Source organism: Triplophysa dalaica, chromosome 14, assembly GCF_015846415.1.
Source record: "Triplophysa dalaica isolate WHDGS20190420 chromosome 14, ASM1584641v1, whole genome shotgun sequence".
Classification (NCBI taxonomy): domain Eukaryota; kingdom Metazoa; phylum Chordata; class Actinopteri; order Cypriniformes; family Nemacheilidae; genus Triplophysa; species Triplophysa dalaica.
Window position 1 is genome coordinate 12,187,646 of NC_079555.1, and position 25,905 is coordinate 12,213,550.

General features: G+C 39.0%; 4 protein-coding genes across 8 annotated transcripts; 3 read left to right on the forward strand and 1 right to left on the reverse strand.

Annotated features, from left to right (window-relative positions):
* Positions 1 to 389: 389 nt before the first annotated feature.
* LOC130435206 (extracellular calcium-sensing receptor-like) lies at positions 390 to 25,710 on the reverse strand. 5 transcript variants are annotated; one of them, XM_056765625.1, is made up of 13 exons: positions 24,335 to 25,710; positions 23,013 to 23,143; positions 20,142 to 20,309; positions 18,348 to 18,478; positions 9,964 to 10,094; positions 7,153 to 7,320; positions 6,911 to 7,068; positions 5,251 to 5,407; positions 4,875 to 5,163; positions 3,902 to 4,708; positions 3,498 to 3,722; positions 3,000 to 3,123; positions 1,902 to 2,871 (listed from the first exon to the last, which is right to left on the reverse strand). In XM_056765625.1, the coding sequence occupies exons 8-13, from the start codon at positions 5,355 to 5,357 to the stop codon at positions 1,970 to 1,972; spliced, it is 2,454 nt and encodes an 817-aa protein (XP_056621603.1). In that variant the 5' UTR covers positions 5,358 to 5,407; positions 6,911 to 7,068; positions 7,153 to 7,320; positions 9,964 to 10,094; positions 18,348 to 18,478; positions 20,142 to 20,309; positions 23,013 to 23,143; positions 24,335 to 25,710; the 3' UTR covers positions 1,902 to 1,969. The 5 variants fall into 5 exon arrangements, with proteins under 5 accessions (XP_056621606.1, XP_056621603.1, XP_056621604.1 ...); XM_056765628.1 differs by lacking the exons at positions 1,902 to 2,871; positions 18,348 to 18,478; positions 20,142 to 20,309; positions 23,013 to 23,143; positions 24,335 to 25,710 and adding an exon at positions 390 to 611 and having other exon boundaries at positions 9,964 to 10,076; XM_056765626.1 differs by lacking the exons at positions 18,348 to 18,478; positions 20,142 to 20,309; positions 23,013 to 23,143; positions 24,335 to 25,710 and having other exon boundaries at positions 5,251 to 5,307; positions 9,964 to 10,076.
* On the forward strand, positions 6,548 to 10,132 carry LOC130435202 (extracellular calcium-sensing receptor-like). Its single transcript, XM_056765618.1, has 6 exons — positions 6,548 to 6,893; positions 7,025 to 7,325; positions 7,492 to 8,325; positions 8,480 to 8,701; positions 9,012 to 9,135; positions 9,237 to 10,132. The coding sequence occupies exons 1-6, from the start codon at positions 6,667 to 6,669 to the stop codon at positions 10,130 to 10,132; spliced, it is 2,604 nt and encodes an 867-aa protein (XP_056621596.1). The 5' UTR covers positions 6,548 to 6,666.
* Positions 15,017 to 18,516, forward strand: LOC130435204 (extracellular calcium-sensing receptor-like). The gene is made up of 6 exons (XM_056765621.1): positions 15,017 to 15,243; positions 15,375 to 15,675; positions 15,949 to 16,782; positions 16,894 to 17,115; positions 17,396 to 17,519; positions 17,621 to 18,516. The coding sequence occupies exons 1-6, from the start codon at positions 15,017 to 15,019 to the stop codon at positions 18,514 to 18,516; spliced, it is 2,604 nt and encodes an 867-aa protein (XP_056621599.1).
* Positions 19,678 to 23,181, forward strand: LOC130435203 (extracellular calcium-sensing receptor-like). The gene is made up of 6 exons (XM_056765620.1): positions 19,678 to 19,904; positions 20,014 to 20,314; positions 20,600 to 21,433; positions 21,559 to 21,780; positions 22,061 to 22,184; positions 22,286 to 23,181. Exons 1-6 carry the CDS (start codon positions 19,678 to 19,680, stop codon positions 23,179 to 23,181), a joined length of 2,604 nt encoding a protein of 867 aa, XP_056621598.1.
* Positions 25,711 to 25,905: the final 195 nt, after the last annotated feature.

Genomic DNA, 25,905 nt, shown 5'->3' on the forward strand with positions numbered 1-25,905 from the left:
GTTCCCGAGGACTCCGGTTCGGAATTCCCACTCCCTCTTCCTCCTCTGTCTGGTCTGTCGCGATGCCACTGCTTCCTGTCAGCCCTGTTGCTGACTCTCCATACACTATCTGTGCAGTTGAGCTTTCACAGGGCTGCCTGTCATCAGCGCCATCTCGACTGGAGGGACCCTCGTCGTCACCTCTTGCCTCTGAGCCCCAGACTCCACCTTGGCCCATCCACCCCGTTGCGTCCCCTCAGCCACATGCTCCATCGTCTACATTGTCGCCCACTGGCTCGGCCGGGCTCCCTCCAGATCCGCCTGGGTCGGTCAGCATGCTGTCTTCTACTCAGGATTTTGCTCCTCCTACTGCACCTCGTCGCTCTGTCCTGTTGGTCTTCTCCCTCCCGTCGGCTACTCCTTTGTCGTCAGTCGCTCTGGTCTCGCCACGGACTCCCAGGTCTCTGCCTCTACCTCCGTCAAGTGCAACTTCGGTTCCGCTTGGTCCCGCTGGAACCTCGGTGTCACCTGGTTCCATCGGCTCTCGACCTCCTCCTTGGTCTCCACGTCGGCCACATGGACTACCTGGCCCTTGTGACTGCCCCTCCTTCTGTTACGGTGCAAGGACGTGCCTGGAGAGGGGGGAGTACTGTAACAATCCGCATACACGTTCTTCACCAGACTCAAATTCCCTGCACACACACCTGTCATGGTTTATTTTATCTGCACCTGTTTTCTATTGGACTCATTATTTGGACACCATTTAAGTTTCATCTTTGTTTCTATTCATTTGTCGGTTATTAAATGTCATTTGTTGTCGGTTGCCGGAGTCTCTGTACACTCTTGGATTAACATTGATTCCTGTTTCCATTTGGATTGTACCCTGCCTGTTTTTTACCAGTCTAACAAAGGAGTCTGTTATCCTGTGGATTTAAGTTTTGTTTTTTGACTGTCTCGATTTATTTGGATATATTAAACCTTACAACCTTACATGTGGTGAAGGCATCCTTCTGTTCCCAGCATCTTGTGACAACTGTCCCTTAAAAAATGAATCCAGTACAAATGACTAATTGTGTGATTTCTAAATTTCTATAATTTTACTGATCACATGACTTCAACTAAAGCTTTCCTGTAGCTCAGTTGTAAGAGCATTGTGTTTAACAACACAATGTTGTGGGTTCTATCCCAGATGATTGCACATACCTATGTATAAATGTTTAGGTTATTGCAATGTAAGTCGCTTTGGATAAAAGCATCTGCCAAAAATGTAAAACTAAAGTCAGTGTACAGGACCAAGCATTTTTTGTTTGTTTGGTATTTTTAGACTGACAGGAGGCACACTTAGTCTGTTTTCAAACAGACCTATTTCAAAGCGTGACGTGTACAAGAAAGGGGATTGCTTGTCAGGTCAATGCTCCAGCTCTGTTCACAGAACAGTTGTGGGGACTAGAAGCAGTTGGGCATAGCGCTCCCTTCATGCTGATTTTTCTTACATACAGTATATATCAGACCTTGATAAAAATAAATCAATTAAAATACAGTGTTTTTGAAATGTTTGTTTTCCCAATTTTACATCTCCCAATAAACCATGAACAAATCGGACAACATATGCTACTGTTGCTTTCGGCAAATAAAATGAATGCCTGTGAAAAAACAAGCTGAATGAATGAATAGCTATGGCTGCGGTGCGATTTCCGTTCTCTGTCACCATATTGCGAAAAAGCCAACTGCTAATGGGGTATGACCCATTATATAAAGATTAATTTGCTGAGTCTCATCAGTTATAAGCCTAATGTTAATACAGAGCTATCAGTAAAGTAGATTCTTTTGTTTCCATAACTAAGAAAAGTGTATGATTTTAACACATTTTAATAATGTTTATTTTTTCCACAGTTTCCCATATACGTGAAGGCCAAGTAAAGTCAGTAACATGGAGGATTATTTAAAACATAACAACAATAAAATATTTTCAAATGAAAGACCTTTTTTATTACTTTGCTACCTTTCCCATTAAATGCTGCTTGGTGTTTTTTTCAGGCTTTAGTAAAATTATGTAGCATTTCGGAGCAAATAAGCAGAGCAGCAGACCAAAACTTGAAGCTAAAATAGCGAAAATCTCTACAGCAGTTGTGAATTTTCCAGGTGAACTGACATATGCGGGTACAAAAGCCAACCAAACAGCACAAAAAATAAGCATGCTGAAAGTGATGTACTTGGCCTCATTAAAATTGCCCGGCAACTTTCGAGCCAAAAAAGCCAGAAAAAAGCAAACACAGGCCAGGAGGCCGATATATCCCAGCACACACCAGAAGGCCAGATCAGAGCCAACACTGCAATCCAGAATGATCTTAGACTGTTGATATTTAGTGTTTCTATAGGGGAACGGTGGGGACACTACAAGCCAGGCAGTACATATCAACACTTGAACTAAAGTGCAGCTGAAGATGATGATTCTCTGCTGTGTGGGGCCCAACCATTTCATGATATTGTTTCCAGGTCGAGTAGCTGTGAACGCTGCTAATACCACTAAAGTCTTTCCCAGGATGCAGGAGATGCAGAGAGAGAAGGTGATGCTGAAAGCAGTGTGTCTGAGCATGCAGGACCAGGATGTGGGTTCTCCAATGAACACCAAAGCACACAGAAAACACAGAGTCAAAGAAAACAGGATGAAGAAACTGAGCTCCGAGTTATTGATGCGGACTATAGGCGTTCCTCTGTTGTACAGAAATATCAAGAGCACTGTGATAGTCAGAAACGCTCCCACAATAGCTATCACAGTCAGGGCGATTCCCATTGCATCATGGGTAAGAAACTCAACTACCTTCGGCACACATATTGTTCCGTTTATATTGGACCAGTAATCTTCAGGGCAAGACAGGCAATCTATTGAATCTAAGATAATTACAAATGAAAAGGTTAGAGTTAACATCTGGAAGAATAAATAAGACATGGAACCAGATTATAAACGGAGTATTTCCTTTTATTTAAATAAAAAAAAAAATCTTGGGTGGTAGTGTTACCTGTTTGATTACTGATTTTGCCAATATCACATGGAACACAGTCAAAGCAGCACAGAGGCTCCCCACGACGGACAGCCTTCCTAAGTCCTGGAGTACAGCTGTTGCTGCACACGGATACAGGCACCTAGATTAAAAATATTTTTAGATTTAGATTCTAAAACCCACACAATGAAAAAATAGTAATGTTACAAAAGCAAATGTATTTAAGTTACTCAAGAAAATATTTGATTTCCCTTGGATAAATAAGGCATCTAAATGAACTTGACTAATTCATGCAAATTCTGATTAATTTATACATTTTAAAATGCAATGTAAAAGCTAACTTCATACAAATTAATTCACACAACTATATTTCCTTATAGTGTAGCTATTTATCATTTAGCATCTTTTTTTATTTAACCCATATTATTGTGCTAACTGTGGCCCCAGGATCCTATTATGCTTCTGATTTTTATAAATGGCAACAGATGGCAGTGCAGCACACAGACAACACCTTGCCTTATTCTGTTGGTTAGACCATATGATGGCCTCGTCCTCAATCACCAGTTCTTTCCCAGCTTGCTGTGCTGTGTCATAGAGACCCAATTTAACAAACTGAATATCTCCATTTGTGTGTCTTTGCCAGTTTATCAAATCATATGATGGAATTGAATCCCCCTTGATATCAAAATTTACTTCTTCTCCAGAAACAGAGAAGGACACTTCCTGTAAATAATGCTGTAGCTTTGGAATACAGAAGCAAAGAAAAATAGAAAGAAGGGGCAGACATTTACATTAAGATAGAATATACAAAAGAAAAATGTAACTTGTTTGTGGATTGCTATTCCAGAATTTTTATATATATTGTTTACACAGAAATATGTTATGAGCAATATTCTCATCTGACCCTAAAGTATTTTTACCTGCAATGGAAACACATTGTTGAAATCTGCACATGAGAAATTCTCAAACGGTCCATTTCCAGGTGTACAGTGAATGAGATTATGTAGAGAATAAGCAAAGGCGTACACCGCTTTATACACATTATAGCTGACACGAGGGCTAGTTGTGTTCATGTATGCAGAATGCTCTTCTCTGAGCGTCTCTTTTCCTGTACAGGAGGGCAGATGACCGTTTAAACTGATAGAAGGTGAACAACCGTAGAGAGCTTCCCAAAGCTCCTGAACCTGAGGGTTAGACGGATACTCTTCTGGATTCACTGTTTTGAGATAATCCTCCAGACCTGGAATGTGTCCTTGACGAATCGCAAACCCAATTGTGCCGTGTAAGAATGGATAAGATTCTGCTAAAATGGAGGCTGTAACCCAAGCCTCACTTGCAATCCATTGAATTTCTGTGATATTCTGAATCATAAACTCTCTCAAGAACGGATAAAATTCCCCCTCTCCTGAAAAAACAACTACAACTTTAGCTGTGGATTCTTTCATTACGTTTAAAATCTTGAGGACTTTTTCTCTGGTGTAGTCTTTTGGGATCATTTCATGATAAGCCAAACAAATGTCAGTGTTTTCAATTTCTCGTTTCAAGCCCTGTAAAGCAAACCTGCCGTAGTCATGGTCTTCAGTGACCACACCAATCCATGTCCAGCCGAACTTCTTTAAGAGCTGTGCAATAGCTTTGACCTGATAATCATCATTAGGGACCACTCGGAAAAATGTTGGGAACTGCTTTCGGTCGCTTAGACAAGAGCAGGTTGAGAAGTAGCTTATCTAGGAGTTAAAAGAAAAAAAAGGAGAAGCGAAACAATTAACTCCAAAAGTAACATTTTCACCACACAATGAAGCCAGTAATTGTTAATCTGCTTGTAAACATGATAAAGAAAACACTTGAATATGCTTTAAACATACACAAAAAAGAATAATAACTCTGTATTACCATTGGTATTCGGAAAGGCTGTAAAGTTCTAGAGACCACAATAGACTGTGAGGAACCAGATTCCCCTACTAATCCTAATAAATAACCACCTTTAGAACAAATAAAAGCTGAAACAATATCCTGCCCGTTCAGTATGGCCAGGACAGCTTTTTGAGCTGTTACAGGAGTGGCGCAGGAGTCGAATATCTTGTAGGCCAGAGTATGGTTGGGCAGGAGGTCTTTTCTGTGGTTTATCTGTTCCACTGCAAGCTTCATTGTGAGAGCCCAGCGGAAGGCCCTTGGATCAAACCTACACAAAGCATCAAATAATTATTAATAGAATTAGAAAATGAACTATATAAAAACTGAATAATCACACATGAACACATTTCCTTACCCTTGACACTGTGCTGCTAAGGGTCTCTTTATGTAATCTGTTGGTGGAAGCTCTACTCTGTAATGCAAAGGAAAAATTCCTCCTATTGTGAAGTCTCCAGTAGTCATGAACACTGGCCGATCAAAGTCACCTTGTGGAGAGCAGTCTGAAGAAACGGCTGCACTCGAGAGGTGAAACACATATAAAAAAATATAAATCATTATCTTCTTGGCTTCACTAAACACAAGTGTGTGATGATACTGTTACTCTGTGTTTTATATATCAGTCATGCTTCATGCATATCATTATGTATATGACGTCCTCCTGATTTATATATTGAATATACAATCCTTTGGGACGTTTCCCAAGATACCCCTGTCAAAAACACTATCATTACAGTAATGTCACACATTTTCAATTCAATCAAATTTGAACGTTTTAACACATTTTAACGATTGCGCATTGTTGAAGAGCACCTTTACATTAAATACATATTAGTAGAAGTAGGAGCATTGGGAAACAACTAATTATGAAATAAATTACATAGATTTAGGGACATAGGGATGTCATACTTACAATAACCATGATACTATGTAATTCTTACCTAAGAATTAAGTATATTACTTTATACTAAATGATACTACTTAATTCTACAATTATGACAATATGGTAAATAATGCACAGATTTTTGCTCTCTCTAAAAAACCCTACACTTAAATGTGAATTGTTGACCAAAAAAAAGAAAACACGAAATAGACAAAATTAAAGATTCAGTTATTTTGCAATATTTTTGCATTAAAAAACTCATAAAAATAGATATCATGATAATATCATTACTGTGAAAATATGTTTTGGCCTTGACAGCTGCGAAGTGAAAATCTGTTATTGCGATAGCCCTACATCAAATACATGGTGCATTTGAAATGTTTATGTTAAGATGTACACGCGCCTTGGCAATATTGTAAAAATAATCTTCTTAAGTTTTGCAACGTTGAGTGACATTACACATTACTGTATTCAATAAAACAGCAATATAATTATTTATAGTGATACTAATAATTATATCAAGTGCATGTAGACCATAACTATAATTTTCTAATTACTTTGGCAAAATTGAATCACTCGAGTATACAATGTGACATCAACAAAAGCATAAATTTGGCATAAACTAGCATTGAAGGGTGAAATCATCTAACATATTAGTATCTTAATTTTTACTTCACCTCTCAAAATTAAAATATTTTAGAACATTAAATGTATCATGATCATCATAAATGTTTACGGTCTTATGACTCAATGGGCTTGGTTCATAGTCTGACAGTAGAAGCGGTATATGCATTGGTTTGTTTGTTTCTCCGTGAAATGTCAAAGCCAACCCCTCCATCACAGATTGTCTATATATTCTGTACCAACTAACTCTCTTTGTCTGTGTCAGTTATGGAACAACTCTTTTCAACTCTGCTCACATTTTGCCTTGTTCTGTCTAGTGGTGTGCATAGTCAGACTCAAAGCAAAGACAAGTGCTCGTATCAGGGAGATGAGGATACTCTTAGCTTTTACCAAGAGGGAGATGTCGTTTTGGGGGGGCTTTTTCCAATGCATTTTAGCCCTGTATCATCGGATTTATCATTTAGGACCAAACCGAAGCCAAAAACATATAAATTGTGTGTGACGGTTTTACCTTATGATCCTGTAGATGTTGTGTCAAATAGGAATACTGCTGTAAATTGTCTGGTTTGAGTTTTTTGTTTGTTTCATGTATGGATTTAATACTAGTTTTTTATGTCCGTTGCAGCTTTACCCCTCGAGCCCTGAGGTGGATGCAGACAATGATTTTTGCTGTGAATGAAATAAACCAGCGGAAAGACCTCTTGTCAAATCTGTCTCTGGGCTACCACATCAAAGACAGTGGGGATGACATACCTATATCTATAAAAAGATCTCTTCTCCTGGTCAATGGTCAGCCAGAGAGAGGCATAGAGGGACGAGACTGTCAAGACACACAAAAGCAGCCCAGTCCTGTGATTGTAGGGGAGGCTTCATCAGGAATATCTATGGCTGTTTTGAGAACTCTGGGCTCCTTTAAAATACCTGTGGTACACAAAAATCATTATGTTTATCATTTATTTAATTAAATGGATCTATTATTGAATGATATTATTGTGTAATAATTGTTAACATGTTTTATTTTATTATAATAATATTTTCTATATTTTGAAGTTTTGTTTGTTGCATTTAAAAATGTTTTTTGTCCGATTTCAGGTGAGCTACTTCGCATCCTGCTCCTGTCTGAGTAACAATAGAGAGTTTCCAGCGTTCATGAGGACAATGCCAAGTGATGCTTTTCAGATTAAGGCTTTGGTAAAGCTTTTCCATTCTTTTCAGTGGACATGGGTTGGGGTAACCGGCGTAGATACAGATTATGCTCGCTTTGCCATTCAGAACTTTCTGAAGGATTCAGAAAAATTTAACATTTGTCCTGCTTATGTTCTCCTTTATCCTGTTGCATTGACCCAACATGCAGTGGAGGAGTTTGTGAACATTTTAAAAGCCTCTTCTGCTACAGTCATACTAAACTTCTCTGTAGAATCATATCTGCATGGCATCCTTAAAGAGTGCAGACGACAAAATGTGACACATCTTCAATGGATTGCCAGTGAGGCCTGGGCCACATCAAAGGACCTGTGGGAAGATTTTGGTGATCTGTTACAGGGGACACTGGGATTTGCAATACGAAGGGCTGAAATTCCACATCTTGGCAGTTACCTAAGAAGATTAAGTGTTCCAGTTGCACAAACATCTCACTTTCTCTCTGAGTTTTGGGAAGAGACTTTCCATTGTCGGATAAATGGGTCTTTTAATACTCATGTACACAGAGAAGATGCTCAGAACTGGCCAACCTGTAATGGCAGTGGGAGTCTGGCAGACATGTACACTCTTTATGCTGATGTAACACAACTCAGAGTCTCTTACAATGTTTACAAAGCTGTATATCTCATAGCTCATGCACTACATGATATGAGAACATGTATCTCAGGAAAAGGCCCTTTTCAGAACGGGACATGCGGGAGTCTAAATCCCATTCTGCCATGGCAGGTGTGTGATACTTTCTGTAGAATATTCTCTGCCTTTATTGTCTGATAATGAATATCATTGTATAAAACAAAGAACCTATCAGCCTTAAAAATACATACATATTTATTACGCGTGCCTAACTTTGAATCATCCTGTCTGCCAATCTTCACCCAAGCTTCTGTACTACATGAAACGGACACATTTCACAACATTAGGGGAAGAGGTGAGATTTGATAACAATGGTGACCCCATTGCATCCTATGATCTGATGAACTGGCAAAGAAGTTCTGACGGCTCCCTTCAGCTGGTGAGGGTGGGGTTCTATGATGCATCCCTGGAAGAGGACAAGGACCTAATAATAGATGAGCCAATAATTATGTGGCACAGAGGAGAGAAGGTGTGTGCCATCCCACTCATCACCAGATATTCCTTGCTTTTTTTGCTTTTTCTTGAACTTTACCTAATGTTAATGTCTGAAATTAGTAGTATTCAATTTTGTATATCTTAATGAAAATATATTGTTGACTTTGTTTAAATATGATGTTCATTTATACACATTTAAATATGATGTTCAATTTATACACATTTAGCATAGACTAACTGTATGTAGATAAACTGTAGAATATATCTATGTGGTAAATTGAATGCCGATGCAAAATGCAAATTATGTAGTGCTTGTCTACTGCCTCCTGTGCTGTGGTCACTAGGCACCAGAATCACTGTGCAGTAAAAGCTGTCTGCCAGGCTTCAGGAAGGCCAGGCAAAAAGGAAAGCCAATCTGCTGCTTTGACTGTATACCATGTGCAGAAGGAGAAATCAGTAATCAAACAGGTGTGAATTGCATTACAGCTCCACACTTAATAGTATTTCTGGAAGCAACGTATATTTGTGTTATACTGTGAGTTTCCCTTTCCCACAATTTCCCCTCACAGACTCAATAGATTGCCTGACATGTTCAAAGGAGACATGGCCGAACCAAGCCCAAGACCAGTGCATCCCCAAGACTTTAGAGTTTTTGTCTTTTCAGGAGCCCTTGGGAATAGTTCTGTGGTCAGTTTCAGCATTCGGGGCATTTACAACATTAGCAGTGCTTGGTGTGTTTATAAAGTTCAGAAAGACCCCAGTCATACGAGGGAATAACATGGAACTAAGTTTGCTCCTCCTCCTGTTCCTCTCTGCATGTTTTCTGATAAGTCTGACATTTATAGGAAAGCCCACTGACTGGCTATGCCGGGTTCGGTATCCAGCTTTTGGAATCAGCTTTGCTCTCTGTATCTCATGCATTCTGGCAAAAACTGTTGTTGTTTTAATGGCATTCAGGGCCACTCTCCCTGGCAGTGATGTCATGAAATGGTTTGGTCCTGCTCAACAAAGGTCAAGTGTAATCGTGTGCACCTGTGTCCAAGCACTTATTTGCATTATATGGTTAACAATAAATCCTCCCTCTGCTGTATATAACACCAAGTTCATGAGTGCAACTTTAATCGTTGAATGCGATGTAGGATCTGAAGTTGGATTTTGGTGTGTATTAGGGTATATTGGCTTCTTAGCATCTTTTTGTTTCTTACTGGCATTTTTGGCCAGAAAACTACCAGATAACTTTAATGAGGCTAAATTCATCACATTCAGCATGCTGATATTTTTTGCTGTTTGGATTACCTTCATTCCAGTTTATGTGAGCACACGTGGAAAGTATACTGTCGCTGTCCATGTCTTCGCTATTCTAGCATCTGCTTTTGGTCTCCTGCTGTGTATATTTGCTCCTAAATGTTATATTGTATTAATGAAACCTGAAAAAAATGACAAAAGAAGTATGATGAAGAAATAGTACTTATACAGCACTTAAAGTGCCAGCCTTGTATGAAATTACTAAGATTAACAGTTTACAGATTTTATTCAAGTAACAATGAGAACTTTTTTTTTACAGCAAATGCACTAAATTATAGAAAATTTCAGGAATGTAAGATGTATAGAAGAAACTTATTAAAAGATCACATTTATGTTTTATCGTCAACCAACATTGAACATTTGTCTAATTGACCAGCATCAATTATTAGCAATATATGGTTAATCAATGGCTTTGCGTAGCCCTAACCCAGATTTCTAATTCCCCAAAACCGCACTGTATATTTTCACCACCTGATTCTGTCTGAAATTCTGCACAAATTTCTCTATTACACCACGTCTTCAATTGTCATATCTAAGTATATTTGATTTCATATAATGTGATTTCTACAAATCATTATTTAGGCAATTCATTTAATAAATGTGAATCAATGCATTGGTGAACTGTTATGACATAAACAGTAAAACTGAATAAAAAAGGTGGATCTATCCAATGCGGAACTGAACTCTTTGACATTGCAGGGTTCAAATTCACAGAAATGACGTAAAGCAAGGAAAGCATTAAGAGAACAGGGACAACCCTATTAGACCATGAACCAGGAGCGCATACCATTTTTCCCTTTGTTAAACTAGCAAAGTGGATTTGGACATGCCCTAAGTGCACTTGTGCTGTATGCTTCAGAACATGTGATTAGATCGTTAAAATATGGCCCATATAGGGTCTTTGAAGGTATCTGGGTCAGGGCCATCTTTGTCAGAATGTGGGCCTGGAAAACTTGAAGCACTGCCTTACAGTGAAGGGTTGCTCTCTAACATAGGCAGTCGTCCAGCAAGACTTTGAAGGAAACCTGTCTCTGTTCAACAAGAGGAATGATGAGACACTGTAACTATAATACACTGACATGAATATGTGTTTAGGCTAGGACTATAGTTGAATATGTGAAGTTTGGGGCTGGTCGGATATTGTGTGCAATCAGGGCGAAACATCAAACAAGGGGATTACAATTTTAAAGTGAACTACTCCTTTAACCAATCACTTAAAAAAAAACATTAGAAGTTAAAAATAAATGATGAAAATTACAAAAATAAAGTTCTATAAAACCATAAATGTATTCAACCAAATAGATAAGTTGTTTGAAGTAAAATATTAGCTTATAAGAAAAGCTCATTCACATCCTGTGTTCTCCTGTGGCTCATTGAGCTTGAATGATTTACCGATCTCTTATATTCGCAACTTATTCAAAGTTTCAACAAATGGGTTCAAAGGAGTCATTAGTTTGCAGTTCTGATCACAATGTGTATTCATACAGGCGCACTGGCTGTGTACAAGATAACACTGATACAAAAAGTGTAGTTGACTGAACCGAGTTAGGAAGAATGTTCCACCAGGAAGGAGTTGTAAAGGATAATGAGCGGGAAAGCAATTTGTCCTCATGAGAAGGCAACACAGGACGCGGCTCGTTTGCTAAGGTTCTTGATGGGGTGTAAGAGGGTGTGAAAGTATGCCAGTGAAAATCCAGTGATAGTCCAGTAGGCAAGCATTATTGACTTGAATCTGATACGGGCTTCAACTGGTAGCCAGTGGAGAGAGATGAAAAAAGGGGAGTCACATGAGCTCTTTTGGGCTGTTGGAGGACAAGGCGTGCTTGTGTGTTTTGAACCAGCTGGAGTGGTTTGATAGCCTTTGCAGAAAGACCAGCAAGGAGAGCATTGCATTAGTTCAACCTTGAGATTACCAGGGCCTGAACAAGGAGTTGTGCTGCATGCTCAGTGAGATAGGGTCTAACCTTTCTAATGTTGAATAAGGCACATCGGCATGACAGAGGTTCATTAAATATGACTCCGTGGTTCCTGGCTGTTTTGGAAGGAGTGATTGTGGTATTGCCAAGTTGGATGGTGAGATCGTGTTGAACGAGATGTAGATCTGGGTGTCATCAACATAACAGTGATACGACAAGCCGTGTGCCCGTATGATGGGTCACAAAGATGTTGTGTATGTGGAAAAAAGCAGAGGTCCAAGCAGTGATCCCTGAGGGACCCCAATGATCATGTGGTGAGCAGTGGACAGCGAGCCCCTCCATGACACCCTGAAGGATCTGCCGGAGAGATAAGATTTCAATCAGCGGAGAGGAGTGCCTGAGAATCCTAGAGATGAGAGGGTTGCCAGATCTATTTGGTGATTGACAGTGTCAAACGCCGCAGATAGGGCTAGCAGAATCAGGACCGAGGATTTAGATTCCGCCTTGGCTAGTTGCAGTGCTTCTGTGACCGATAGCGGTGCAGTCTCGGTGGAGTGGTTTGTTTTGAAGTCAGACTGCTTGTCATCCAGTAGTTTATTCTGGGACAGGTTGGAAGACACCTGGTTGAAAACTGACCTTTCAAGTGTTTTTGTAATAAATGAGAAGAGAAGAAAGTTAAATGTCTTGAAAAGCTTTAGAGTGTTACGAAGGATGTCAGACACCCAAGGGCAGGAGGGGGTGGCGCGAGCTGATCTAGAGGACAGCGGACAAAGGTTATCTAGACAGGTTGTAAGTGTTAGCATATGGTGTCGGTGGCAGTGTTAACATCTAGAGATGCAAAGTTGCAGGGAAGAGAGGATTTCCCTTTGGCAGAGAGGTTGCTAGGGTAGAGGGAGCGAAAGTTCTGTCTAAAATAAATAGGTGGTGGTGTAGGTGTAGTGCCTGTAGGTACGGGTGTAGATGAGATCAAGCTGGTTTCCTGATCTGTGAGTAACTGCTGTGGCGAGGCACGTGAGGTTGAAAGATACGTTGAGGGTGTGAAAGTCAGAAGCATAGGGTCTCCAAAGACTACAAGAGGGCCGCCATCCTCTGGGAATGATGAGAGCAGCAGATCTAACTCTTCAATGAAGTTGTGATGAGGTCCTGGGAAGTGGAAAAATACAACAACACTGAGCTGAGTGGAAGAAGTGAAATTAACAGCATGGTATTCAAATGAATAGTTGTTGCATAAGGAAGATAGTGTGGAATATTTAAATTATTGTTGTTCAGCAACACTGTTTCTCCTCCTCTTCCTGTTTGGGAGAGAGAACAGGTTGGGTGTGGGTGAGTCTTCAGGACGAATCCATGTCTCAGTAAGACCTAGAATGTGAATGTCAGACTGGCTGGAAAAAGCATGGATGAAGTCAGTATTGTTCACAGCTGACTGGCAGTTCCAGTGATCCACAGAGAGACAGTGGTGTGGAGGTGGGGGTGTGAATGGGACGAGCGTGAGAGTGAATGCGTCGTGGCTCACGTCTTGGGTGAGAACACTGTCTGCGATGGAGTACAGGAATGTAAAGCAAAGGTACAGTGGGTACGGAAAGCATTCAGACCCCCTTAAATTGTTCACTCTTTGTTATATTGCAGCCATTTGCTAAAATCATTTAATTCAATTTTTTTTCCTCATTAATGTACACACAGCACCCCATATTGACAGAAAAACACAGAATTGTTGACATTTTTGCAGATTTATTAAAAAAGAAAAACTGAAATATCACTTTTTTTGGCATTATACTACTTTGTTATTTATTATAGTATACTTTAATCAGATTCCTAGATGCTACAGTGTTTTTGAACTGTACCATAGTAAATATTAAGGTATAATACAGTATTTGTTTATATATTAAGGTACAATACATGTTCCGTACCGGGATTCTGGGTGGGAAAATTATTCTCTGTGAAACAGGTTAGAATTGTCCAATCACCTGAGGTCAAACATATAAAAATCAATACTGATTACTATCAGCAAAAGTAGGAGGGTCTAGGGCGCACAGAGCTGCCTGCAGTGAGCAAATTAGAGAGTAGCCTGCCAAAAGTTTGTGTACCTACTATCTACATAAAAACTATTTATTCCGGCAACCTCAAACGTAGAATGTATATGTATTGTCATGAACATGTCTCTACCAATTTTCAAAACAAAGTTTTGCCACTGGTGGAATGACACAATGCCAGCATTGTTGCAAGAGGAATACATATTATAGAGTTCAAGAAGAAAGTTATTAGATGTATGTGACAAGCAGAGTGGAATGAGGGACGTGAGGGAATGGCGCGAGGATGGTGACACGAGTGATAATGAGTGTCAGCTGAGCGTTGCAATGGTCTCGCATCTCTCACTGAGGAGCTCTGGAAGCATGAAAGGAGGAGTGACAGCAATGAAGGACGAGAGAGAACCAGGCCTGAATTTGTTACAATGTAGTAAGATAAAATGAAATAAGAGGAAATTGTGAATAGACTGTTTTATTTTAAATTTGTAGATTTCAATTATTACACACTGTACAGCATTGTGATACCACTTGAGATGCTGATAGTCGTATTATGAGATATGTTTATGGTATTGTAACAACCCTAGTTAACATATATGTTTAAACCAAATAATTCTAGAATGCTAGGAATTTTGTCACAATAAAAGGATCTAAATGTAAAATATACACTAAAAAGTGATGTGTACATACTGTATCTTCTGACAAATTTTGCTCCCAACAAACAGATGCAGTGCATTTGGATTCTCTCAGCAAATTGTGTTACTTTATTTCTCTGCATATACAGTAATGTATTAATCCAAAAAGATTATTATAACTAGTTTTTGGTTTAGTTTCATTTAAAAATATATTATTAAAACATTCTGAACTGGTTATGTGTTTAGATAAAAAAAATCATTATAATTATTTATTCAAAATATTGCATTTACAAAATAAACATTTTTGCAAACAGTATATATTTTTCCCAGAAGAGAGAATACTCAAATTGACAGCAGGAACTACACTGATTTGCCATTGGGTTGACTGTTTCCACGTGAGACATTAAGGCCATCCCTCATAACAGATTGTCTATATATTCTGAACCCCCAGTTCCATATGTCTGTGTCAGTTATGGCGCGGCTCTGTGTAACTCTGCTCACATTTTGCCTAATGCTCTATATTGGTGTGCAGAGTCAATCTAAAAGAAAGGACATGTGTATTTACCAGGGAGATGATGATATTCACAGCTTTTACCAGGGGGGAGATGTGGTTCTGGGGGGGCTTTTTCCTTTACATTCCAGCCCTATTGCATTGATATCTTCTTTCAGGACCAAACCAAAGCCAACAGAGTATAAATTGTGTGTTTTATCTTCTGGTTGGTGTGTAAAAGAACTGTGATTGAAATAGTATTATATGCTCTTCCTTTAAAGCTAATGATCTTTTTATATTACAGTTTTGTAATGCAAAGTGTTTGAAAAATCTGTTGTAGCTTCACCTCTCGAGCACTGAGGTGGATGCAGACGATGATCTTTGCTGTTAAAGAAATAAACCAGCGGCGGGACTTATTGCCAAATCTGTCTCTGGGCTACCACATCAGAGATAGCTGTGATGACATACCTGTATCTGTTAAAAGATCTCTTCTCCTGGTAAATGGACAGCCAGAGAGAGGCAGAGAGGGACAAGACTGTCAAGACACACAAAAGCAGCCCAGTCCTGTGATTGTAGGAGACGCTGCATCAGGAATATCTATGGCTGTTTTGAGAACTCTGGGCTCCTTTAAAATACCTTTGGTAAAATAAAAATATTGAAATATCATTTAATATTATATTACTTCACTACACTATATTTGCATCACATTGCTTTAAGTTGGTAATAAGAAGCTGCTATGCACTGATATGATCATATTATTTAAATTTACCACTGCGATATGTAGCATCCTTTTCATTATGTGACGAATATAATCATATTATATGTATATTATTTTGGTAAATTATATTAAGGTAATGATTGGTCTTGGAAGCTGCAGTTTTGTTTATTAATTGCAATTTTAAATCTGATTTCAGGTGAGCTACTTTGCATCCTGCTCCTGTCTCAGTAACAAGAGAGAGTTTCCAGCATTCATGAGGACAATGCCAAGTGATGCTTTTCAGATTAAGGCTCTAGTAAAACTGGTCCATTATTTTCAGTGGACATGGGTCGGGGTGATCGGCGTGGAATCAGACTACGCTCGCTTTGCCATCCAGCTCTTCCTGAAAGAATCAGAAAGATTTAATATTTGTCCTGCTTATGTTCACTTTTATCCTGTTGCGCTGGTTCAAGATGCAGTAAAGGAGCTTGTGGACATTTTAAAATCCTTTTCTGCCACAGTCATACTAAACTTTTCTGGAGAGTCAGAAATGCATAGTATCCTAAAAGAGTGCAGACGACAAAATGTGACACATCTTCAATGGATTGCTAGTGAGGCCTGGGCCACATCACAAGCTCTCTGGGAGGATTTTGGAGATTTATTAAAGGGAACACTGGGATTTGCCATAAGAAGGGCTGATATTCCAAATATTGGCAGGTTCCTCAAAAATTTAAATGTTCCAGTTGCACAAACGTCCCAATTATTCTCTGAGTTTTGGGAAGAGACTTTCCATTGTCGGATAAATGGGTCTTTAAATACTCATGTACACAGAGAGGATGTTCAGAACTGGCCAACCTGCAATGGCAGCGAGAGTCTGGATGATGTGTACAGCCCTTATTCAGATGTTTCACAACTCAGAGTCTCTTACAATGTTTACAAAGCTGTATATCTCATAGCTCATGCACTACATGATATGAGAACATGTATCTCAGGAAAAGGCCCTTTTCAGAACGGGACATGCGGGAGTCTAAATCCCATTCTGCCATGGCAGGTGTGTGCTACTTTCTGTTAAATAACAAAAAGCCTATCATCTCATAAAACACACATTTATTTATTGTAATGTGTTCGGTTTACATAACTTGTCATTTTACTCTCATCCAAGCTTCTGTACTACATGAAGCAAACAAATTTCACAACATTAGGGGAAGAGGTGAGATTTGATAACAATGGTGACCCCATTGCATCATATGATCTGATGAACTGGCAAAGAAGTTCTGACGGCTCCCTTCAGCTGGTGAGGGTGGGGTTCTATGATGCATCCCTTGAAGAGGACAAGGACCTAATAATAGATGAGCCAATAATTATGTGGCACAGAGGAGAGAAGGTGTGTGCCATCCCACTCATCACCAGATATTCCTTTCTATGGTTGCTTTTTCTTCAACTTTACCTAATGTTCATGTCTGAATTTATATATTTTTTGAACTATAATCTGAAATGTACAGTTGGTTTCGTTTTGAATTAAACAAATGCAGATTAAAATATGTCTGGCACAGCATTGTAGATATTCAAGCAAATTGTTGTATTGATAATTTAGTACAGAAAATTAACATTAAAGTTCAGATTATGTAGTGCTTGTCTACTGCCTCCTGTGCTGTGGTCACTAGGCACCAGAATCACTGTGCAGTAAAAGCTGTCTGCCAGGCTTCAGGAAGGCCAGGCAAAAAGGAAAGCCAATCTGCTGCTTTGACTGTATACCATGTGCAGAAGGAGAAATCAGTAATCAAACAGGTGTGAATTGCATTACAGCTCCACACTTAATAGTATTTCTGGAAGCAACGTATATTTGTGTTACACTGTGAGTTTCCCTTTCCCACAATTTCCCCTCACAGACTCAATAGATTGCCTGACATGTTCAAAGGAGACATGGCCGAACCAAGCCCAAGACCAGTGCATCCCCAAGACTTTAGAGTTTTTGTCTTTTCAGGAGCCCTTGGGAATAGTTCTGTGGTCAGTTTCAGCACTCGGGGCATTTACAACATTAGCAGTGCTTGGTGTGTTTATAAAGTACAGAAAGACCCCAGTCATACGAGGGAATAACATGGAACTAAGTTTGCTCCTCCTCCTGTTCCTCTCTGCATGTTTTCTGATAAGTCTGACATTTATAGGAAAGCCCACTGACTGGCTATGCCGGGTTCGGTATCCAGCTTTTGGAATCAGCTTTGCTCTCTGTATCTCATGCATTCTGGCAAAAACTGTTGTTGTTTTAATGGCATTCAGGGCCACTCTCCCTGGCAGTGATGTCATGAAATGGTTTGGTCCTGCTCAACAAAGGTCAAGTGTAATCGTGTGCACTTGTGTGCAAGCACTTATTTGCATTATATGGTTAACAACCAAACCACCATTTGCTTCGCATAACACCAAGTTCATGAGTGCAACTTTAATCGTTGAATGTACTGTAGGATCTGAAGTTGGATTTTGGTGTGTGTTAGGATACATTGGATTTCTGGCTTGCTTGTGTTTCTTATTGGCATTTTTGGCCAGAAAACTACCAGATAACTTTAATGAGGCTAAATTCATCACATTCAGTATGCTGATATTTTTTGCTGTTTGGATTACCTTCATTCCAGTTTATGTGAGCACACGTGGAAAGTATACTGTCGCTGTCCATGTCTTCGCTATTCTAGCATCTGCCTTTGGTCTCCTACTGTGTATATTTGCCCCTAAATGTTATATTGTATTAATGAAACCTGAAAAAAATGACAAAAGAAGTATGATGAAGAAATAATTTTCTCACTCTCACACAGAATTATAAATATTAAATGTTTAAAGATTATTTTATGCTCGTGACATTTACAACGCAGAACAATGAATGTTCCTCAACCAACAATAAATTTGCTGTTAAGGTATATTAAACTTTGCTTTTAAAAACACACTTTGCTTTTCTTGTTATTACAACTATAACAAAATACTGTTAGATATTTACTTTCAGTAGTATAGACCAGCAGATGTAAAAATCAGGCATGGTATTTATTTTTAAGTAGTCTTTTAATATCAGAAATAGAAAGAGAGGTCAGCTTTTTGCTGCAGACATAATTGCTAAATAATGATATTGAGTAACAGTGTGTCACTTTATGCACATTTCTGTATTAGTGGGTTGGTTCATTTAAAACCCTAATTTATTTAGTTTGGCCACAATGGCCAGTGAATAATTAAGTAAAATAAACAAGAAATACAGAAGAATAGGCGATTTTCACAGTTTGAGCTGGTAGCTGTAACAATCAATTCATAGTAAATAATAAAATTGACCTTACAGTTATTTTAGGATATGGTAGCGATATCTAGCTATAAGTCCAATCGTTAAAAAAAACAAAATAATTTAATTAAACAAAAATCAAATAAGAAGGCCAAAGATCAGATAAACATTTTTTGCTATACTTTATTTAGTTAATAAGGATAAAATTAGAGGCATCTCGTATGATGAAATACCTGTAACAATCAAATCTAAAATAAATTAAAATCAAGATAGTCAACTGAAGCGCTTGTCAGTGAAATTCACTGAATTTGAGAGGTTGATCTGGTCTTGTTCCACTGCATTGTGCTACCGCGCGTGCAAAGGTCACAGCCCTGTACAATACCAAACGTGACATCCATTTAAATCTCTGGGGAGTATGTGGATTTTTTTATAATAAACTGACCAGGAAAATTTTATAAAGACAAAGTCCCAGCCCTATACATGGTTGATTCTGACATCCTGGTATAAGAAACTAGATGATGTGGTAGCCAAGGAAATATTTTACTATTTAATTTCATCAGTAAAATCAGAAACTATGGTTCTAGGTATTATGCTATTGGTTTTTGAATTTCCCTGTAAAGAAAAATAAGGTCATCCCTCAATCACTTATTGTCTATAAATTCTGTGCCCACAAGCTGCATTTGTCTGTCAGGTATGGCACGGCTTTCTGCAACTCTGCCCACATTTTGCATTCTGCTGTCTATTGGTGTGCACAGTCAGTCTCGAAGCAAAGACAAGTGCACGTATCAGGGAGATGAGGATACTCTCAGCTTTTACCAGGGAGGAGATGTAGTTTTGGGAGGGCTTTTTCCACTGCACTTCAGCCCTGTATCATTGGATTTATCATTCAGGACCAAACCAAAGCCAACAGAATATAAATTGTGTGTGTTAGATTTCTATTTTCTGTCAAATGCTATGTGGATAAAATTACAATTGTTTACAAATCGTAAATTATGTCATCCACATACATGTGTGTGAAATCTCTTGCAGCTTCACCCCTCGAGCACTGAGGTGGATGCAGACGATGATATTTGCAGTTGAAGAAATAAACCAGCGGCAGGACTTATTGACAAATCTATCTCTTGGTTACCACATCAGAGATAGCTGTGATGACATACCTGTATCTGTTAAAAGATCTCTTCTCCTGGTCAATGGACAGCCAGAGAGAGGCAGAGAGGGACAAGACTGTCAAGACACACAAAAGCAGCCCAGTCCTGTGATTGTAGGAGACGCTGCATCAGGAATATCTATGGCTGTTTTGAGAACTCTGGGCTCCTTTAAAATACCTTTGGTAAAACAAAAGTTTAAAAAAAATATATATATTTGAACTCTTCACAATGAAATATAATCTCTTTAACCTTTGATATGCGAGGCTATAAGGTTGTATTAATATGTTCCTATATACTTTGATTCACTTAAAATCAAATACAGTATATAAACAATTTCTGGGTATAGTTTCGTACATAAAATTATGTTCATTTTTGTCCAGTGATTTTGCTATTATGCTAAAATCATTTTCTTTTAGTTATTAGTTGCAGTGTTGACCTTACTAAACCATGCTTTCAATCGTTTTCAGGTGAGTTATTTTGCATCCTGCTCCTGTCTCAGTAACAACAGAGAGTTTCCAGGATTCATGAGGACAATGCCAAGTGATGTCTTTCAAATAAAGGCTTTGGTAAAGCTTGTCCATTATTTTCAATGGACGTGGGTCGGGGTGATCGGTGTGAATAATGACTACGCTCGCTTTGCCATCCAGCTCTTCCTGAAAGAATCAGAAAGATTTAATATCTGTCCTGCTTATGTTCACTTTTATCCTGTAGCACCGATCAAAGATGCTGTGGAGGAGCTTGTGAACATTTTAAAAGCCTCTTCTGCCACCGTTATAATAAACTTCTCAGTGGAATCAGATTTGCATAGTATCCTAACGGAGTGCAGACGACAAAATGTGACACATCTTCAATGGATTGCTAGTGAGGCCTGGGCCACATCACAAGGTCTTTGGGACAATTTTAGTGACTTATTAAAGGGAACATTGGGGTTTGCCATAAGAAGGGCCTATATTCCAAAGCTTGGCAGTTACCTTAAAACAGTAAATGTTCCAGTTGCAAAAACTTCCCATTTTCTCTCTGAGTTTTGGGAAGAGACTTTTCGTTGTCAGATAAAGGGGTCTTTAAATACTCATGTACACATAGAAGATGCTCAGAACTGGTCACCCTGCAATGGCACCGAGAGTCTGGATGATGTGTACAGCCCTTATTCAGATGTTTCACAACTCAGAGTCTCTTACAATGTTTACAAAGCTGTATATCTCATAGCTCATGCACTACATGATATGAGCACATGTATCTCAGGAAAAGGCCCTTTTCAGAACGGGACATGCGGGAGTCTAAATCCCATTCTGCCATGGCAGGTGTGTGTTACTTCCTAATGATTAAATAAAGCATAGTATGAATCTCTCATTTAAAAATGTTGATTTGTTCATTTTAATGTGTGGGCTTTATTTTGAATCCCCCTGTCTGCCAATCTTCACCCAAGCTTCTGTACTACATGAAACGGACACATTTCACAACATTAGGGGAAGAGGTGAGATTTGATGACAATGGTGACCCCATTGCATCCTATGATCTGATGAACTGGCAAAGAAGTTCTGACGGCTCCCTTCAGCTGGTGAGGGCGGGGTTCTATGATGCATCCCTGGAAGAGGACAAGGACCTAATAATAGATGAGCCAATAATTATGTGGCACAGAGGAGAGAAGGTGTGTGCCATCCCACTCATCACCAGATATTCCTTTCTATGGTTGCTTTTTCTTCAATTTTACCTAATGTTCATGTCTGAATTTATATATTTTTTTAACTATAATCTGAAATGTACAGTTGGTTTTATTTTGAATTAAACAAATGCAGATTAAAATATGTCTGGCACAGCATTGTAGATATTCAAGCAAATTGTTGTATTGATAATTTAGTACAGAAAATTTAGATAAAAGTTCAGATTATGTAGTGCTTGTCTACTGCCTCCTGTGCTGTGGTCACTAGGCACCAGAATCACTGTGCAGTAAAAGCTGTCTGCCAGGCTTCAGGAAGGCCAGGCAAAAAGGAAAGCCAATCTGCTGCTTTGACTGTATACCATGTGCAGAAGGAGAAATCAGTAATCAAACAGGTGTGAATTGCATTACAGCTCCACACTTAATAGTATTTCTGGAAGCAACGTATATTTGTGTTATACTGTGAGTTTCCCTTTTCCAAAATTTTCCCCCACAGACTCAATAGATTGCCTGACATGTTCAAAGGAGACATGGCCTAACCAAGCCCAAGACCAGTGCATCCCCAAGACTTTAGAGTTTTTGTCTTTTCAGGAGCCCTTGGGAATAGTTCTGTGGTCAGTTTCAGCACTCGGGGCATTTACAACATTAGCAGTGCTTGGTGTATTTACAATGTACAGAAGGACCCCAGTCATACGAGGGAATAACATGGAACTAAGTTTCCTTCTTCTGTTTTTCCTCTCTGCATGTTTTCTGATAAGTCTGACGTTTATAGGAAAGCCCACTGACTGGCTATGCCGGGTTCGGTATGCAGCTTTTGGAATCAGCTTTGCTCTCTGTATCTCATGCATTCTGGCAAAAACTGTTGTTGTTTTAATGGCATTCAGGGCCACTCTCCCTGGCAGTGATGTCATGAAATGGTTTGGTCCTGCTCAACAAAGGTCAAGTGTAATCGTGTGCACTTGTGTGCAAGCACTTATTTGCATTATATGGTTAACAACCAAACCACCATTTGCTTCGCATAACACCAAGTTCATGAGTGCAACTTTAATCGTTGAATGTACTGTAGGATCTGAAGTTGGATTTTGGTGTGTATTAGGATACATTGGATTTCTGGCTTGCTTGTGTTTCTTACTGGCATTTTTGGCCAGAAAACTACCAGATAACTTTAATGAGGCTAAATTCATCACATTCAGCATGCTGATATTTTTTGCTGTCTGGATTACCTTCATTCCAGTTTATGTGAGCACACGTGGAAAGTATACTGTCGCTGTCCATGTCTTCGCTATTCTAGCATCTGCCTTTGGTCTCCTGCTGTGTATATTTGCTCCTAAATGTTATATTGTATTAATGAAACCTGAAAAAAATGACAAAAAGAATATGATGAAAAAATAATACTCACGCATGTAATATGGCAGAATGTCATAACATTTTACAAATTCATTGTTCATTGAGGTAGATTTTTCAGTTTGAAATTCACACTTTAGCCACAACTGTGCCTGGGAAAAAAATGTAACCACTGCTTATTTTGCATATTTATTAAACTATTTAAAACAATGTTTTTTTTCTGAATGTTATTATTGCAAATTAATTTTTAATAATTTTAACTTATTTGAATTCGAACAGAGGTACAGACTTACTGTTATCAAATGAAGAACACAGCATGGATTAAAAATAGAATAAATGTGAGCTGCAAAACTAATAATATAGTATTCTTATGTACACACATAATGTACACATTAAAGCACACAGGCGTAGGATAAAGAGGTTTAGTTTTTAATTATTTTTCCCAGTCAAACACATTTAAAATTGTTGTTAGTAAAAATAAATTACATACGAAGGCTCATGTCATATATGTAATCATATAATAATCATAGGCCTATTATACAGTTGAAAGAAAAAGTATGTGAACCCTTTGGGCTTACTTGGATTTCTTCATAAATTGGTCATAAATTGTGTTCTGATCTTCATCTAAGTCACAACAACAGAGAAACACAGTCTGCTTAAACTAATACCGCACAAACATTATACGTTTTCATGTTTTTATTGAACACAACATGTAAACATTCATAGTGCAGGGTGGATAAAGTATGTGAAACTCTAGGCTAATGACTTCTCCAAGAGCTAATTGGAGCCAGGAGTCAGCCAACCTGGGGTCCAATTGTCCCTTAGCCTAAGGGACAAAAATTGTCCCTTAGCCTAAGACTGGTTTTGTCGTCCAGGGTCACACATATAGCCTTATAACTATCGTTTCGGTACTGCAGAATTGGGCCTAGTGGTGAAGTTAGAATTGTCTAGTAGAAGTGCTGCAGGACAAGTGCTTAGCCAACATCTTGTGAAGTCGTAAAACAAGTTAAGTAACCTACTGTTAATTAAAAAAGTCTTTATACTGTATGTGGTATCGCGTCATATTTAAAAACACTTATAGAAGTTGCTACAATTCGTAATTTACTAGTTCAAATATACTTTCTGGTGGATTCACACTGCGGTCTACCTTGCCTCACGCCACTTGCGACTTCGCACACAACTACTCCCCACAGTCACTCACCTGGTACCACAGTTACCCTACCAATAGGGATGCTATCGGCCGATAATCACATTTTATGACTCGATCGGTACTCACGAACTCAGCCGGTCTCACAAACCGATCGCAATATTATGACATCACCGCGTGATGTCGTCCATAATGCGTGGCGATGTAAATGATTTGGCGCTGCACTCATGTCATCGCCTGTGTGGAACCTTTACGACGTTTCCGAAAACAACGAAAAATTAGCAATTTGCCGTGTATGTTCCAAAGAAATGTCACGTGGAGGAGTATTGTCCAAATCGTTTAATACGACGAAGCTGATTCGGCACTTAAGAACGAACCACCGGAAGACTTATGCCCAATACGAGAAACTGGCGTCTGCAAATTCAACGGTTAGTGACTCTCACACAGGCGTCCATTACAGACGCTCTAAAAAAAACACGAACTTTATACAGCAGACAGCAAGAAAGCCAAGGCTACCACGAAGATGATTGAATTTGGATGCATTGATAACCAGCCGCTGTTAGTCACAGAGGACATTGGATTTAAACGTCTTATTGGGCATCGTGAACGTTTACATATTGACATGTCTACATACACAGTATGCTGCACGAAACTGGGACTGCGGTGAGTTTAACAACTGCTATTTGAAGCTCTAGCATACGTAGTGGATAGCTCAAAACTGTGAAAAAAGACAAGTGCTTCTCCACTCCCGAAAATTTTGTGGCGTGCACTCTAGTGCGAAGGCTTTACTTGCTATTTACAAAGACATGTTGCAGCCTTGGGACATAGGCTTACTCAAGAGAAAGTGCATGTCGTACTACGCGATAATGAAAGGAACATAGCAGCGTGCCGTGCATGGAACATACTTTGCATTTACTTGTTCACGAGGGAGTCCTATCACAGCGGGCTGTCCGTGATGCTGTGGCTGTTATTTTGGATGTGCGTGATGCTGTGGCTGTTATTTTGAATTTATTTATTTTGGCTAGAATTTTGCCACCCTCGTGTTGTGATTGGGTTGCAGGAGCGGAAATCTATGTTTAAGGGTTGTACTGGGGGAGGGGTTAGTCCTGTTATGTATGATGTAGCAAAATTCGCATTGTTGGGCATTTTAAGCATACTTAAAGTAAGGAGATATTCAAAAACAACTCGGCCAGTCTCCTAAAAAGTTGCAACATGACGTTGACACACGTTGGAATAGCACATGCTTTATACTCAACTCCCTGCTGGAAAACAAACATGCTTTAATGGTATACGCAGCTGACTATGACATCCTGACTCTTAATGCAACACAGTGGAAAGTAATTGAAAATATGGTTTTGATTCTTGCACCTTTTGAACAGTTAACCATGGAGGTCAGCTCATCTGCGGCTGATATCATTCCATCTAGAGAGAATCTGACTCAGACCATGGAGTAAAAACATCGAAACAACATTTCTCAAAGCTGTTGTACAAAGGTTTTAAAACATTGATAGGGAACCTGTTTATGTTGTTGCCACGGTCGCTGATCCCATGTAATTAATTTTGTAGATATAATGTATATTATATATTTCATAGCATGTGACCTAGTGAAATCCAGGCTAAAACTT

Excerpts from the sequence above, each read along its gene's own strand:
- LOC130435206 (XM_056765625.1), bottom strand. The coding sequence starts at position 5,357 with ATGACTACTGGAGACTTCACAATAGGAGGAATTTTTCCTTTGCATTAC. Across the intron at positions 4,709-4,874 it reads AGCCTTTCCGAATACCAATG|ATAAGCTACTTCTCAACCTG; the intron begins GTAATACAGAGT and ends TTTAACTCCTAG. Across the intron at positions 2,872-2,999 it reads CAAAATCAGTAATCAAACAG|ATTCAATAGATTGCCTGTCT; the intron begins GTAACACTACCA and ends TAATTATCTTAG.
- LOC130435202 (XM_056765618.1), top strand. The coding sequence starts at position 6,667 with ATGGAACAACTCTTTTCAACTCTGCTCACATTTTGCCTTGTTCTGTCT. Across the intron at positions 6,894-7,024 it reads AAGCCAAAAACATATAAATT|CTTTACCCCTCGAGCCCTGA; the intron begins GTGTGTGACGGT and ends TGTCCGTTGCAG. Across the intron at positions 9,136-9,236 it reads AGAAATCAGTAATCAAACAG|ACTCAATAGATTGCCTGACA; the intron begins GTGTGAATTGCA and ends TTCCCCTCACAG.
- LOC130435204 (XM_056765621.1), top strand. The coding sequence starts at position 15,017 with ATGGCGCGGCTCTGTGTAACTCTGCTCACATTTTGCCTAATGCTCTAT. Across the intron at positions 17,116-17,395 it reads TGTGGCACAGAGGAGAGAAG|GCACCAGAATCACTGTGCAG; the intron begins GTGTGTGCCATC and ends TGTGGTCACTAG. Across the intron at positions 17,520-17,620 it reads AGAAATCAGTAATCAAACAG|ACTCAATAGATTGCCTGACA; the intron begins GTGTGAATTGCA and ends TTCCCCTCACAG.
- LOC130435203 (XM_056765620.1), top strand. The coding sequence starts at position 19,678 with ATGGCACGGCTTTCTGCAACTCTGCCCACATTTTGCATTCTGCTGTCT. Across the intron at positions 19,905-20,013 it reads AAGCCAACAGAATATAAATT|CTTCACCCCTCGAGCACTGA; the intron begins GTGTGTGTTAGA and ends AATCTCTTGCAG. Across the intron at positions 20,315-20,599 it reads GCTCCTTTAAAATACCTTTG|GTGAGTTATTTTGCATCCTG; the intron begins GTAAAACAAAAG and ends AATCGTTTTCAG.